The 14,033-nt window shown below is 37.6% G+C and overlaps 1 protein-coding gene across 2 annotated transcripts; it reads right to left on the bottom strand.

The window, feature by feature from the left end:
* Window positions 1-12,345: 12,345 nt before the first annotated feature.
* Window positions 12,346-14,033, bottom strand: LOC110094793. 2 transcript variants are annotated; one of them, XM_020820120.2, is made up of 2 exons: window positions 12,612-14,033; window positions 12,346-12,528 (listed from the first exon to the last, which is right to left on the bottom strand). In XM_020820120.2, exons 1-2 carry the CDS (start codon window positions 13,915-13,917, stop codon window positions 12,506-12,508), a joined length of 1,329 nt encoding a protein of 442 aa, XP_020675779.1. In that variant the 5' UTR covers window positions 13,918-14,033; the 3' UTR covers window positions 12,346-12,505. The 2 variants fall into 2 exon arrangements, with proteins under 2 accessions (XP_020675779.1, XP_028551560.1); XM_028695727.1 differs by having other exon boundaries at window positions 12,346-14,033.

Here is a 14,033-nt window from a genome sequence, read left to right as displayed (position 1 = left end):
TGAACGAAGCTTAGTGCGGTATGTCTAGTGACATCTGAGAATAGAGGTATTTTGAGCGGAAGGAACTATCACCCACATACCCTATTTCTATAAGGAAAAAAATTCGGCATCCAAGGCTTTTCTCCATTCTATATATTTGATGGCATAAGAATAACAGGATGGGTCAGATGGGGGAATAAGTGGAGCTTAATGATGAAGTAGATTGAGATGATTTGGAGGTTTTAGTGAACCCATTTGAAAATTAGTGATCATCGGATGGTGAATGGTTGGAGAAAGTGGAGCTTAGTTGAGTGGAGATATAAAGTGTGTGGAGGATATTTGATTGGAGATAGGCAATTCGAAAGATGATGTGGAGCTGGCGGGTGGTGAATGATTTATGTGCACAAGTAGCTGAGTTGTCATATTGTTTGTGGATGTTGAGTTAGTTGATATTGGAGTAAGAAGAGGAAGAGGTATGTATGATTGATCCGTGGATGGAGATGACGTGGATAGGAGAAAATTGTCTGACATAGGTTGTTTTGCAAAAGGAAAAGAATGTTCGATGGAAGTTTACGTGTCTGGAAATATAGACATGATTTGTTAGAGGGTTTAAGCATTTATAGCCCTTGTCAGAGTCTAGGTATCCCAGGAAGACACAAGATTTTTCTTTAGGTTGTAGCTTATGATGAAAAGGAGGTTCAGTTAGTGGAAAACATCCAGACCCAAAGGTGCGAAGATGGGAGTAAGATGTGGGGTGTTGTAGAAGAGTTGGTGTGGTGACCAATTTTTAGTGGTTGGAGAGGGCATTCGGCTTATTAGATAGGTAGCAGTGAGAGTTTTATCCAACCAGTATTGTAGGGGATGGACGTTGTTTGGAGCAATGTGCGAGTGGTATTGATAATATTCCTATGTTTCCTTTCGGGTAAGACATTTTGTTCCGATGTGTAGGGATAGGAAATTTGTTGTAAAATGCCTTGTTGTTCAAGAAATTGGGATAGTGGATGATAAAGGTATTCTTTGCCTCCATCGGTGCATAGACAGTTTATTTTATAAGGAGTTTTATTTTCAATTAGTGTTTTGAAGTTTATAAATATTTTGGCGACATCATATTTATAATGCATAGGGAATAGCCACATAAAATAAGAGAAATCATTGAAAAAAACACATAATACTTGTATCCTTGATTAGAAGAGATTGGGGAAGGACTCCATATATACATTTGACTGAATTACAACTAGTGGTTTAGTTTGATGATTAAAGAAATTATCAAATGCTAGTTTATGGACTTTCGAGGTCTTACAAGAAACACAAGCAAATAAAAAACTAGGTATTTTAAGTAAGGGATTGAGTTTTGATATGCTGTATGTGACACATTGATGAGGACGGCCAAGACGATTATGCCACAGAGTCGAGTGCGAGCTTATAGCGGTGAAGATAGTCGGGCTGATGACAGAGGAAGTTATGGAGAGGGGGTAGAATCCGCACGGCATGGGCCCTTAAGTATAATCCGATTTGTGTGGAGATCCTTGAAGATAAAATTAGTTGAATCAAAGGAGATAGAGATGTCATTATCTCTTGTTAGATTTGAAATAGAGAGTAAGTTGTGTGTAATAGCTAGGATATGAAGAAGAAGAGACAGTTTAGGCTTAAGAAGCAGGGTAAGAAGGATGCTATCGCCAGAGTTGGCTATATAATTGGAGCTGTGATCACCAATAATAATGTCGTAGGTGCTTGAATAGGAGGAATACTGCGACATATTGCTGAGTGAGTTGGTGAGGTGAGATGAGGCGCCAGAGTCTAGGAGCCAGTCTATGGAGGGAGAGTCGATTGCAATGACTAGAGCTCTATTATGTGTGGAAGCAGCAGTAGGAACGTAGTTAATGTTCAGTCGATGCCAGTATGTGGAGGCAGTGTGTCCCTTCTTATTACAAATCTAACATATTATAGGAGACGCGGAGCTAGATCAGTTAGCATTGCTAAAATTTTGAGGTGGATGACCTCTGGATCAATGACCGCGACCTCTGTATGAGTAGAGAACTGTATGAGGATCAGAGATAGAGATGGCCCGAGATGCCTCTGTTTTAAGATTAATTTCTTCACTAAGAGGAAGTGAGTAGAGGTTATCAAGACTAATATGAGTGAGCATAGTTATTATTTAAGGATGGAATGCCTGATAGGGAGATGGGAGACCATTAAGGGTGTAAAGGATGATATCCTCAATGTCAACCGCTGATCCTGCTGCGGCAATATGGTCGACAAGAGTTTTGATCTCAGATAGATATTGGGTCATAGTCAGATTTTTCATGGAAAAGTTATGGAGCTCATTTTTGTGTTGTATTACTCTAGAGCGATTTGAAGATTGAAATCTGCGCTCAAGAGTAGACCAAATGGCAATTGTGGAGTCTAGATTAAGAATATATGGTAACACATAAGTGATAATGGTAGAACAAATGGTTGTATCCAGGTTCTGATTGGTAAACAGTCATTATGTATAAGAGGGATTGGGAAAATAAGTGTTATCTATTTGTGGACACAAATAAAGAGGTGTACAAGTAGAGTCCAGGAAGGCAGAGAACCCATTAGCATGGAGAAGTTTGCTCACTAGAGATCACCAACGCGAATAGTTATCGTTGGATAACTTGGTGGGAACAAGGTTTTTAATGTTGAAGATGACAAATTTTATGGAGGGAGAAATGATGAAGGCATCAGTTTGACTGGTATCTAAAGATTCTACGATTTGAGAGGTTGCCGATTGTGCCATGGGTATCTTTAAGTTTCAAGCCTAAGCTCTGATACCATGTAGAAACCTTTAGACCTACAGAATAATCTTAAACAGTAAGAATAAAGTAATAGAAGAGATAAGCATAGTAAAGGAAAGAAATATTGGTTAATGAGATCAGGAATGCATAGCTGAAATTTGTCGAAAGGGGCTATACTAGGGTTTTTTTCTCTCCTTTGTAGTTTTTCTCTCCCGCCATCCCTCCACCACCTCCGTCTTTGCCGGAGGTTTTTTTTTTCTCCCCTCCTATGGATACCTCCACTTATTCCTCTGATTTTCTACCTATTCCTTCTGGTAAAGGTGGTGCTAACTCATCTTCTCCCTGTGATTGGAACACCATTTTTGCCCCGATGGAAGATGTGATCGACAACATCCCGCTCTCCTTCTTTCCTTTTGAACCGGAGATTATTCCTTTCTCTGGGGAGAAACTATTGATTGGTGCTCAAGACTTGAGCTTGTGCCTTGTTGGATACTCATTAGGGAGGAGACCTTACTAAGAATCCCTGCTCGAAGCAATCAAATAAACTTGGTCTCTCAAAGGTTCGCTAAAACTTATTTCTCTTAGTGATGGTTTCTTTCTGTTGTGATTCACTTCTCATGAAGATTACAATATGATATGAAATACAGGGGTTTGTGTTCTTCTTGGAAAACCATTTGTGTTACAAAAATGGCACCCTAGGTTTCGTCCTAAGAGGGAAAACTTCTCCACCATCCCGATATGGGTCAAGATTCATAACATACCGCTTGCTTGTTGGAACTCTGAATGCATTTCTAGAATCTCTAGCAAAATAGGTATTCCTCTTGCGGTCGATTATTTGACTGCTCAAAAAACTCGGCTCACCTATGCTAGAGTGTGTGTCCAAGTTGATTATGAGGCTAAATATCCTGATGAAATTCTCATTTCTTTAGATGGCGATGTTTTTAGTCTCAAGGTTCAATATGAGTGGTGGCCCACTCCTTGAGAATTCCGTAAGTCTTTGATGCATCCTTTGTCTCTTTGCCCTTCAAACCCCAAGCCTTCTTTGGAAAAAATTGTTAATCCCCTTGGTTATTACCGTGGAAGGAGCACTAGTAGAAAGCCAAATAAAAGGACTCCTCATCCTTCTCCACATAACACACCATCCGAGTTAAATCCTCCTCCCCCAACTTCTACTTTGCCCGCTGTTATTATTTCTGCAACACTTTGTTCTGCTCAAATCCCCAAACCTCTGGTTGTCATTCAATCTCCCCTTATGGAGACCTAGCAGCTTATTGCTCCTACCAATATTGAGACCACCATACCTTCGTCTAAATTCCCCGCTACTTCTCCTGAGAATCTTATTCCTAGCAAATCTTCTTTAGTTGATGTTGATGAAGAGGCCTCAATGCCAGTCATTCCTAATCTGAATTCACCTAATGATGACTCTGATTCTACCTCTAGTTCTTCTTTCTCCCATAAGCATGAATCTCCTCTCAAATTCTAGTCTCCAAACAAGTTCGTCTCCTTGCAACCGCAAGATGATTTGAATGATGATGTGCATAGTGATGAAAACATGGGTAACCAAAACTCAAGACAAGCTTTCAAATTTTAACACAACAAAAAAGCCTACTAGGGGGAAGGGTTGCAAGCCCCCTAATATTCCCAAGCACTAATGTTGGTTCCATCCATTACAGCATGGAACATCAGGGGCTTTAATCACCCTGATAAAGTATTTTACTATAAATAATTGGCCTCTGAACACAAACTTAGTATACTTTTTATTTTGGAGAACAGAATTCATGTTGTGCTTTGTTGACCAAAAACAACCTCTTGGAGCTTAATCACTTAATTTTTGATGCAAATTTGGATGACCTACACTCTGTGGGCAGTCGTTACACTTGGTTTAATCAACGCTTGGACAATCATATTCACATAAAATTAAATAGAGCTCTTGTGAACGAGGAGTGGAGAACTACTTTCACTAACTCCTTTTGCTCCTTCCAAATCCCATCTTGCTCTGATCATTATCTTGTCATTCTCCACTCATATATTACTGCCTCTATTAAACACAAATTTTTGTTTAAAAATTTTTTGACTATGTTGGATAGGTATTAGGATTTGGTGCTTGAAGCCTTCTTGACTCCCACCTCGGGAAATCCCATTTTGGATTTTTACTGTAAGCTTAGGCTTCTTAAAGAAAATATAAAATCAAAGGATTGGGTTAGCTCCACTATTATTCAAAAGCATATGGCTCAATTGCATTCTAGGCAATCTTACTGTCTTGACGGTCTCAACTCTGATCTGCTAAATTATGTGCTTAATGCTAGTCTTAAAGATATCAACTCCAAGATTGCTGCCTTCACTAATATGATGGCTTCCTGGACCATTCAAATAGTGAAAGCTAAGTGGTTGTCCCAAGGTGAGGATGACTTGAAATTCCTTTATGCCAAAATTCGGTCCAGGTAAAGTAGTAATAAAGATGTTCATAACTTGGGATCCATTATCAATCACTCTTCTAGACAAGATACAGTGAATGCCATTATTGATCACTTCAAAGTTTTACCCAATCCCCCTAGCCCTACATTGCATAATATGGATATTTTTCCTTTGGGGAATTGTATCACTCCTAATATGTCCCAAATGCTTACACATTACGTTACTGATGTTGAGATAAAAACTGTTGTTTTTGAGGGCTCCTCCACTTCTTCTCCATGACCAGACGGCTTCAATTTTCACTTTTATAAATCTGGTTGGCACATTTTGGGGCCTTTAGTTTGCAAGTATGTCTGTGCTTTTTTATCTAGTGGTCACCTTCCAAGTGGGGTTAAAGCAACCGTTATTGCTCTTGTTTCTAAAGCTAAGCATGCAAAATAAATTTCTGATTTCAGACCTACATTCCTCTGTAATGTCTTATACAAAATTATTGTTAAAATCATAGCCAATAGACTTAAGACCATTATGCCTTTGATCGTCAAAGATAACCAAACAAGCTTTATTAAAGTCTAGAATTTTGACTGATAACATTATCCTGGCTAAAGTGCTTCTCTCTTCGATTAAGCAAAGGGGTGGGCACAAATTTTTTTGTGCTAAGCTGGATATACGTAAAGCTTTTGACATGGTTTTAAGAGATTTTCTCCTTGCTAGGCTTGTCCAAAAAGGTTTTCCTAGTACTTTCATCAAATGGGTTAAAGCTTGTATTCCTGATATCAATTTCTCTGTTCTTATTAATAGGGTTTTGGAAGGGTATTTTTCCTCTTCTGCTGGGCTGAGACAAGGTTTCCCCCTTAGTCCTTACCTTTTTTTGTATTGTTATGGATGCTCTTTCTGAACTTATTGACAGTGGAGTTTTTGAAGGTATAAAAATTGATGATTTCAACCTGACGCACCTTTTGTATGCTGACGATCTTCTTATTTTTGGCAACCCTAGTGTGGCTAGTTGCCACATACTCATGGATATTCTGAAGTCTTTTGCTAATGCTTCTGGGCTCTATGTTAACTTTGATAAAAGTTCGATTATGTTTCCAAAGAGCATCATCAACTCTCAGAATTTATGCAATGCACTATCTATTCCTAATCATAGTTTACCTTTCAATTATTTGGGCATCCCACTGTCTTTTAAAAGACTTGTTGTAGCTGATTTCATGCCTTTGATGGACCATATCACTATGAAATTAAATGCTTGGAAAGCAAATCTGCTGTCTTTTGCTGGCCGACTACAATACTTGAAATTTACCATTCATAACACCATTGCTTATTGGATCAAGGTTTCCATCATACCCAAAACTATTATCAAATACATCATAAAATTATATTCCAGATTTTTATTTTTTGGTGACACATTGGTTGTCAAGAAATTAAGAATGATCTATTGGGATAAAGTTTCTAAACCTAAATGCTTTGGTGGTTTGGGGCTGCCATCTTTGCCTGCTCTTCAATATGCTTTTAATTATTCCATTATTTGCATAATGTATAACAGCTCCCCCCCCTCTTGTTGGCTCTTATCGAGATACCTCTCTCCCTGGAGGCCAGCCCCTCTCTTTGCCACCATTTTCTGGAAAGTTGTTTTCTTGATTGTTGTTAAGGCTAAATCCTATTTTAGATTCAAGATTAACCCTAAGTCTCCTATTTCCCTCTTTTTTGGTCACTGGTGTGAGAATTCCACTCTTTCTTCAATTCAAGGTGGTAGGGAATTGTTGCAATTGTATGATACTAATGCTAAAGTGAAAGATTTAATTGCTGGAAATTCTTAGTATATCCCTCAGATTACTCATCTAGGGGTTGTTAATATCATCAATGCTATACCCATTAATGAAGCCTCATCCAGCAATGTTGTTTGGGAAGACTTAACAGAGGGTAAATTCTCAAAGTTTCTCTTGAATTTTTATGATGATACCCCCATTTCTCGGTGGTATAGCTATATTTGGCACAAAAAGCATGTGTTGAGATATTCTTCCTATGCCTGGCTCTCTCTTGTTGGCAGGCTTAAAACAGCTGAGGCCTTGCTCTCGAGAAACATTCAGATTGATCCTTGCTGACCTCTCTTTCACCTTCATAATGAAACCACTTCCCACTTATTTTTTGAATGCAATTATTCTTATGAGGTTTTGGTGAATGTTATTCCTGGCTCCTCTGCCTTGCTTCTTAGGCCGACCATTTTACAACTGTTCAGTTGTCTCTCTGATCTGGCTAACTTAAATTGGCTTAAAAGAATTTTTACTCTTTTATTATATATTGCTCTTTATATTTCATTTGAAAAGAAAGGAATGAGAGAAGGTATGGCATAACATGCTTTGTGCTATATCCACTTCATTAAGAATCAAAACAGTGGTTCTTTCTAAAATTAGCAAGTGGAAAAATTCTGAGCATCTCATGGCATTATTGTGATGTTGGTTGGTTGCCTGCTTATGCTACTCAATTGCCTTGAGCTTACATTGATTTCGTCTCTACCTGATGGGGCTCTTTTAGCCTTGGACAACGATGTGCCCTTATATCAGGTACCCGTTGGATGGCCTGCGGGCAACCAGGGGTTGTGGGAAGCTTTTTTATGGCTTTATGCCTATTTTACTGAGTCCTCGCTCTGGGGCCTATTTGCCTGTTATCCTTTGCTGCTCCCATTTCTTCAATTTCTTCAGGTGCTGATTTAGCTGGATGGATTGTTTTTTGCTGCCTGTGAAATTTTTTGGTGCTTACCAGCTGGGCTCTTCTCGGGATGTTATTCTCACCAGATTTAGGCTCTTCTTCGTGACTGCTGCTTCCAGGCTTGTTCAGTTTGTGTTTAATTGATTCATGTTTTCCTTTTTGTGTATTTGGTTGCAAGCATAATCTTTTCCACTTCTTTTTGTGCTCTTTTGAGCAGCTCTGGTTTTTTGGAGCTTTTGGTTTTTTTGTAACCTCATTCTTCTTTTAATATACGAGCTTGGCTCTTATTTTCCCCAAAAAAAAATATTGGTTAAAGATGTAAACGCTTCATTCCTTTTTACTGAGTCACTGTACATTATATACAGAGGTAAGCTATTGTAGAGTTACACGTGTAGGCTTGATAGACAGTGTGTTTGTTAGTGATGAGAGGCTGAGATTATTTAAGGCATGTGCTGGTTTGTTATATTGTCAGAGTTTATCACTTTGTGCTTCATTATTACCTAATAAAATTTCTCCCACTGAATATGGAAACAAAGTTTACTCTTGTCCTTCTGAAGATGAAGATCGACAGTTCAAGAAGCCAAAGGTCTCATCTTTCAGTAGAAGCGGTGATCATGGCATTATCAGTTCTCCATTTCTTGAACTTGGAAATAGAAGTTTATCAAAGAAATGTAATTATGAATATGAAACATATAAATCTCGTAAGAGAAACAAGTATGTGTGCATAATATGTAATAAGAGCTTTCCTTCATATCAAGCTCTTGGCGGCCACCGCAAAAGCCACAGGAACATGAAAGGAAAGGAATTTATTAATCAGAACTGTGATTCACAAACTGTTGGAAAATTTCCAGAGAACATCGAAAGCCGTAAGTGCTCAATTTTTTGGTAAGACTTCTTCAACTGGGCAAGCTTTAGGTGGTCACAAGAGATCACATTTGGTTGCAGGAAATAGTTTTGTAGCTTCTGCTTCTGCTATTGTTATTTCTATTGCTGGTAGTAATGGTGCTCATCACCAAACAGCAGGCTAATAGACAGAGCAAAATATTTCTAAGCCGAATTTGATTGATCTCAACCTGCCAGGGCCTGATAAAGACTGTAAGGAAATTTCTAATACAGTATTGAGTTTGTGACTTGTACATTTTCTCCGATAAAGATGCAATCTTTCAACATTTTTATTTGATTTGTTGATCCAATTAAAAGAGGGTGGCTATTCTTTTCATCCCATTTCAAGCTTTTTTAGGGGTTCTGAGAATAACGATATTTTGATAAAGCTGCATTCATGAACTGATTGGAAGTTTCGATGCAGATCGTAAATCTCTATAGCACATTCTTCTTTAAAGTATATTTGATATGAATTTTTCTCTTGTTTTTAATTTGCTGCAACAATTGATATATATGGTTAATAATATGATAAATTTCTTAAGTTTTAAGGCACTGTGTTTGTTATATAAACTGCGTTAAAGCTTGTATGTTTGAATGTTTCTCTTTTTATGAAAGAGATCAAAATTTTTTAAGGTTTCGTTTATGACAATTTAATTACTTCTTCAAAAAGCAAATTTTTAGCACAAATTTTTTTACTAAAAACTGTTTTAGATAGTAATAAAAAAGCTGTCCTAAACAAAGCCGATGGCTTCATTTGAAACAGCTTTTTTGCTGCTTTCTAAAACATCATGTTAGTACGAAATTTTCATGAATTAGATTTTTTTGTAGTAGAAAGCCGTTTTAGAAAGTAGTAAAAAAACTATCCCAAAACAAAACCTAAATTGTTCGAGATACAACTACGGGCAGCTCACAGCTTTATGTTCCTTCAAATTTGGCAAGTTTTAAATAAACAGTAAAAAAAGCTTTTGATGTCTAAAGAGTGGGTGCCAATTTAATACAAAATATTTGTTATTTAATTTCATTTACTCTGAATCTCAAGCTCAATGCTCCTACCCTTATGATAATATTTGTCAACGTGGGAGAATTTGATTGATCAACATGAATTCTTTTCACCATAAAAAGATTTGTGCCAGAAATTTGTATCACTAAGTATTCTCATGGACATTCATGTTTGTATTAATCTTGTGCCAGCCTCCAAAGAGTTTCTTTTTCTCTAATTAATTTGCGAGCAACTTAACTTTTTCTTTTAATTTTAAATAATACTAAGTTTTCCGTTCTCATAAATGTACCTTGGTATATGCTTTTTGCTCGTGATATTCTTCTTGTTGATAAGACTAGAGGTCAAACTTAGCATTTAAAGGTTTTCATTTGAGCAAAACAAAAATCAAATACAAGGAATATAATTTTAATAATAATAAATCTAGTAGGGGATTGTGACTTTGGGCGATCAAGTCATTAAAAAGAGTACATATTATAGATATCTAAGGTCTATCATTCAAAGTGACAGTAAAGTAGATGGGGATATTATTAATAGTTTTTGAGTTAGATGGTTGAAATGGAGGAATGCTTCAGACCTGTTGTGTGATAGAAAAGTACCCCTCAAAGTTAAATAGAAATTCTATAAGATGATGGTGGGACCTTTAATGCTTTATGGCGCAAAACATTAGCCATTAAAAGAGAAGCATAAAATTAAGTTAAGTGTTGCAAAGATGAGGATTTTTAGATGGATGTATAAAATTTACTTTTAAATGCTATATTATTTATTTTAAATTTATAGATAAAATATATAATATAATTGATATATTAATATTCTCTTCAAAATAATGAAATTAAATTTCTATTAATTCAACTTAAATTCCATTATTGTACAAGTAAATAATAAATTGTAAGCACGCTATATTATCTAATGCTTCCGACCTCCTCCATCATGAGTTATAGGCATGCAAAAAATTATCTAGTTATAAGTGCATTTACTACTTTTCTATGAAATATAAGAAAATTTTAATATGGCAGTTGAATGCTTATCATAATTCTCTACTTGGTCTTTTGAAGTTGATCTGTCATTCTGAGACATTTCACTTGATCCAAGTGGCCGGAAAAAAATCTTTTGATAGTTACCTTCTTCCATAAATGAAGAGATGAGCAAAACCAATTGGTTAACAGAAATTCAGATGTAGGCTGATAAATGGCAGAGTAAGCACACCCGATCTTATGCCTCAGTTGATATTCAAAGAGAAAGAAAGATGAATGTAGAATTTAGGGGGGAAATGTGACTATTATAGAAGTGATATAGGTTCACTAGTAGACACATAAGAACAGACTCAATAAAAAGGCCTGACAACGTTGTCGAGTTTTTGAAAGGTTATTGTAATAAAAAGGCCTGGAGAAAGGCAGGTGTTACTGGTAGTGATGGCTGTTCAGAGTAGTGAGGTTTCTCATTTATGTTCAAACATAACGTACTTTCTAAATAGATGTTAAAGGCTTGGATCATCACCATCCCAACAATTTGGGGACAGCTTTAGAGTCCTCATTGTTCATTAGTTCCTACTGATCAAATCTTTTGCCACTTCAATCAATGTTATCTTAGGTTTCTCTCTTCTCCTTAATCCTTGGACAAAAATTTTATCTACCCAACTAATAAATATATTTTTTGGCCTTCGTTATACATATCCAAATTTTGTAAGTTTAACTTCCCAATACTCGGATATATGCAACACTATTTTAAGAAAATATGCAGGAGACTGCAGTTTTAAATTGATACCTATGTTGCACCAATACGGATACGGCCACACAGATACGACACGATACGGATACGGGACACGTCAATTCTTAAAAATACAGGATACAGGTACGGCGCGGACACGACATCATAATTTATAAATCATGCATAAAAATTAAGAAAGCAATCAAAGCATAATAATTGAAATTACAAAAAAAAATGACAACAACATCATTTGTAGCCTTGTAGCTTATAATATCAAAATATAAGTAAGCATTAAATGTCTAGTACAACAACAAAAGTATAAACATAAATTGTCTAGCACATAAAGTTTCAACTATTTAATAGTAGGAATGATATGATTAACTTCTTCAGTGGTTTGTCTTTGAACTTCTATATCATCTTCAATAAATATCATAGATTTTAATTCAGGCTCATCAAGTGAAAGATTAGTAATTTCTAATATTCTCATATCATCAAGAGACTCAAATCCATCTCGGAAATGAGATAGCTTTGCTCGCAGCTGCGGAAATAAATACGACGTTTGTTTTTCAACGGACACGTGTATCGGATACTCGTGTCCTTTTGAAATTAAATAGTATTTTAATTGGATACGTCTTTGGCGTATCCGACACGTATCGGTGGAGTATCGGAGGCGTATCCGTGTATCGGTGTATCGGATACAGCACGCCTTCATAAATAGGTGTATCGGTGCAACATAGATTGATACATTTAAACTACTTCTGTTGCTTCTTTACTGTTTTGTTTGTTCAAAACCCTGAACGCCCAGTTCTAGTATAATGGAAGAATGTTTTAATAAAGAGGTAAGTAAATTTATAGAACTTTACAAGAAAACACAATTGCAGCCGATTAGATGATTAAATAGACTCATTTCAACTTGCACAACTTAAAAATTAAGCTTCAAAATTATGTTCTCGCATTGCACAAAGAAAAAACTTTTGGATGAAGGGCTAAAGAAAGGTTAAAGTGGTCATACTAAGCATTCAATCTTGAGAGAATTGATCTGGTCACCAAAGTACTTGTCTTCTCAGTTGCATCCCTTAGCTGAACCTTATAAGTGTTCACAGCATAGCTGCATTTTGTCACAAAACATAACAAGAAGTTGCCAAACTTCAGTGAATGTGAAAACTTACTTGTCATCTCATCAATAACTGAAACAAGCTTATCATTTGTGTCAGGAGTGAAGTAAACATCCAGATTCATGATATTCTGGAAGAGATGGAATGATGACTCGGTCCAAACCACTTGCTCTGATATCAAGCCTTGGTGACCAGGTAAGAATACAAGCTTCTTGCCCTTTCCTCCCCCACAGAGTAATCTCTGACAAAAGGCCGAAACATGAGATGGGTGCAAACATTCTTTAATTATCCTCACAAGCACATCACAAAGCATAGCATTGATCCCTTCCTTGTGAAGCACAAGCGGAAAAATGAGACCTTCCACTGCCGCAGTCTGGTGCTGCTTGCAAAAGCAAATGGTAGCCGAAAGCAGAGCTCGAGAAGCCGGGCTTTGTAAAGTTAGGAGTTTGGGAAGGGCCATGGAGCATAGAACATAACTCGGCCAGCTTTTGGAGAACAAACCACCATCATTAACGAGATGCAATAGCAAAACAGACAAGGTCTCATCAGTTGCCTCCCATGGTTCAATCAGTTCCAACACCTTGAGCTCATTTCCTACTCCTGATTCCAAGCAAAGCTGCCTGATTTTATCAGCCAAGTGCAGGGAATCCGCCGTGCAGTCTATAGCCAAAAGTTCAGCTTTCAAAGCATTAGCCTTTTGGATGGACTGGGAAAGAAGAGGAGGTGGAGAATTATCATTGTCTTCCGATTCAGATAAAGGTTTGATTTTTCCGTTTTTGCTAACCAGTTCCTTGCTTCTGGATTTCTTCGCAAACTCAAAGGCGGCTGCTTTTTTAAGGTGGCTTACATTGACAGGAAGCCAAGGGAGAAGAGTGTTAGTTTTGGCAACATTTTCAAGCCAATGCGGCAAAGAATCGAACTCATTTTCGCTTGCCCGTTGTTCTGATTCAAGAACTGACCCAGGCAAAGCGTCGAACAGGTTGCGGGCAGCTCGCCGGACCCAGAAAGCCGGATGGTCAGCGGAGAAAGGAAGATCAGAGTTCATTATATGGCATGCAAGGGATTGAAGCCGGCGAGGGCAGAATCTGCGGCTCTCGGCTGTGAGGAGTGAGAGAATGCGGGTTTGGATTGAAAAAGGAAGGGTTTGGAACCAAATGAGTGGGTTTGAAGAGGAAGGAGAAGCGGTAAGAGAGGAGAGAGAGTGCAAGGGGGAGGGGGAGGGGGAGAGGAGGAGAGATAGGAAGGCAGATGTAGCAGGAGAATGGAGCTCGTGGTGTTGTTCTAGGAGCCAGAACGAGGCTTCTCCCTCGGGAGAGGGAGAGTCGAGTAGGATTTGGAAGAGGGGAAGCCATTGCTCCATCACCAATCTAATGGCATCCAACGATCATTTACTGGGCGAGTGGAACAGCAGCCGTTCACAATGCAGTAGATGTAGAGCGCAATTCGAGAAAATTGATTTTATTTTTTTATATTCTA

Source organism: Dendrobium catenatum, unplaced genomic scaffold, assembly GCF_001605985.2.
Source record: "Dendrobium catenatum unplaced genomic scaffold, ASM160598v2 fragScaff_scaffold_670, whole genome shotgun sequence".
Classification (NCBI taxonomy): Eukaryota; Viridiplantae; Streptophyta; class Magnoliopsida; order Asparagales; family Orchidaceae; genus Dendrobium; species Dendrobium catenatum.
Note: the sequence above shows the minus strand (reverse complement) of the source record. Positions and strands in the feature narration are given on the sequence as shown.

Coding starts and splice junctions, on each gene's coding strand:
- LOC110094793 (XM_028695727.1), bottom strand. CDS start 13,917: ATGGAGCAATGGCTTCCCCTCTTCCAAATCCTACTCGACTCTCCCTCT.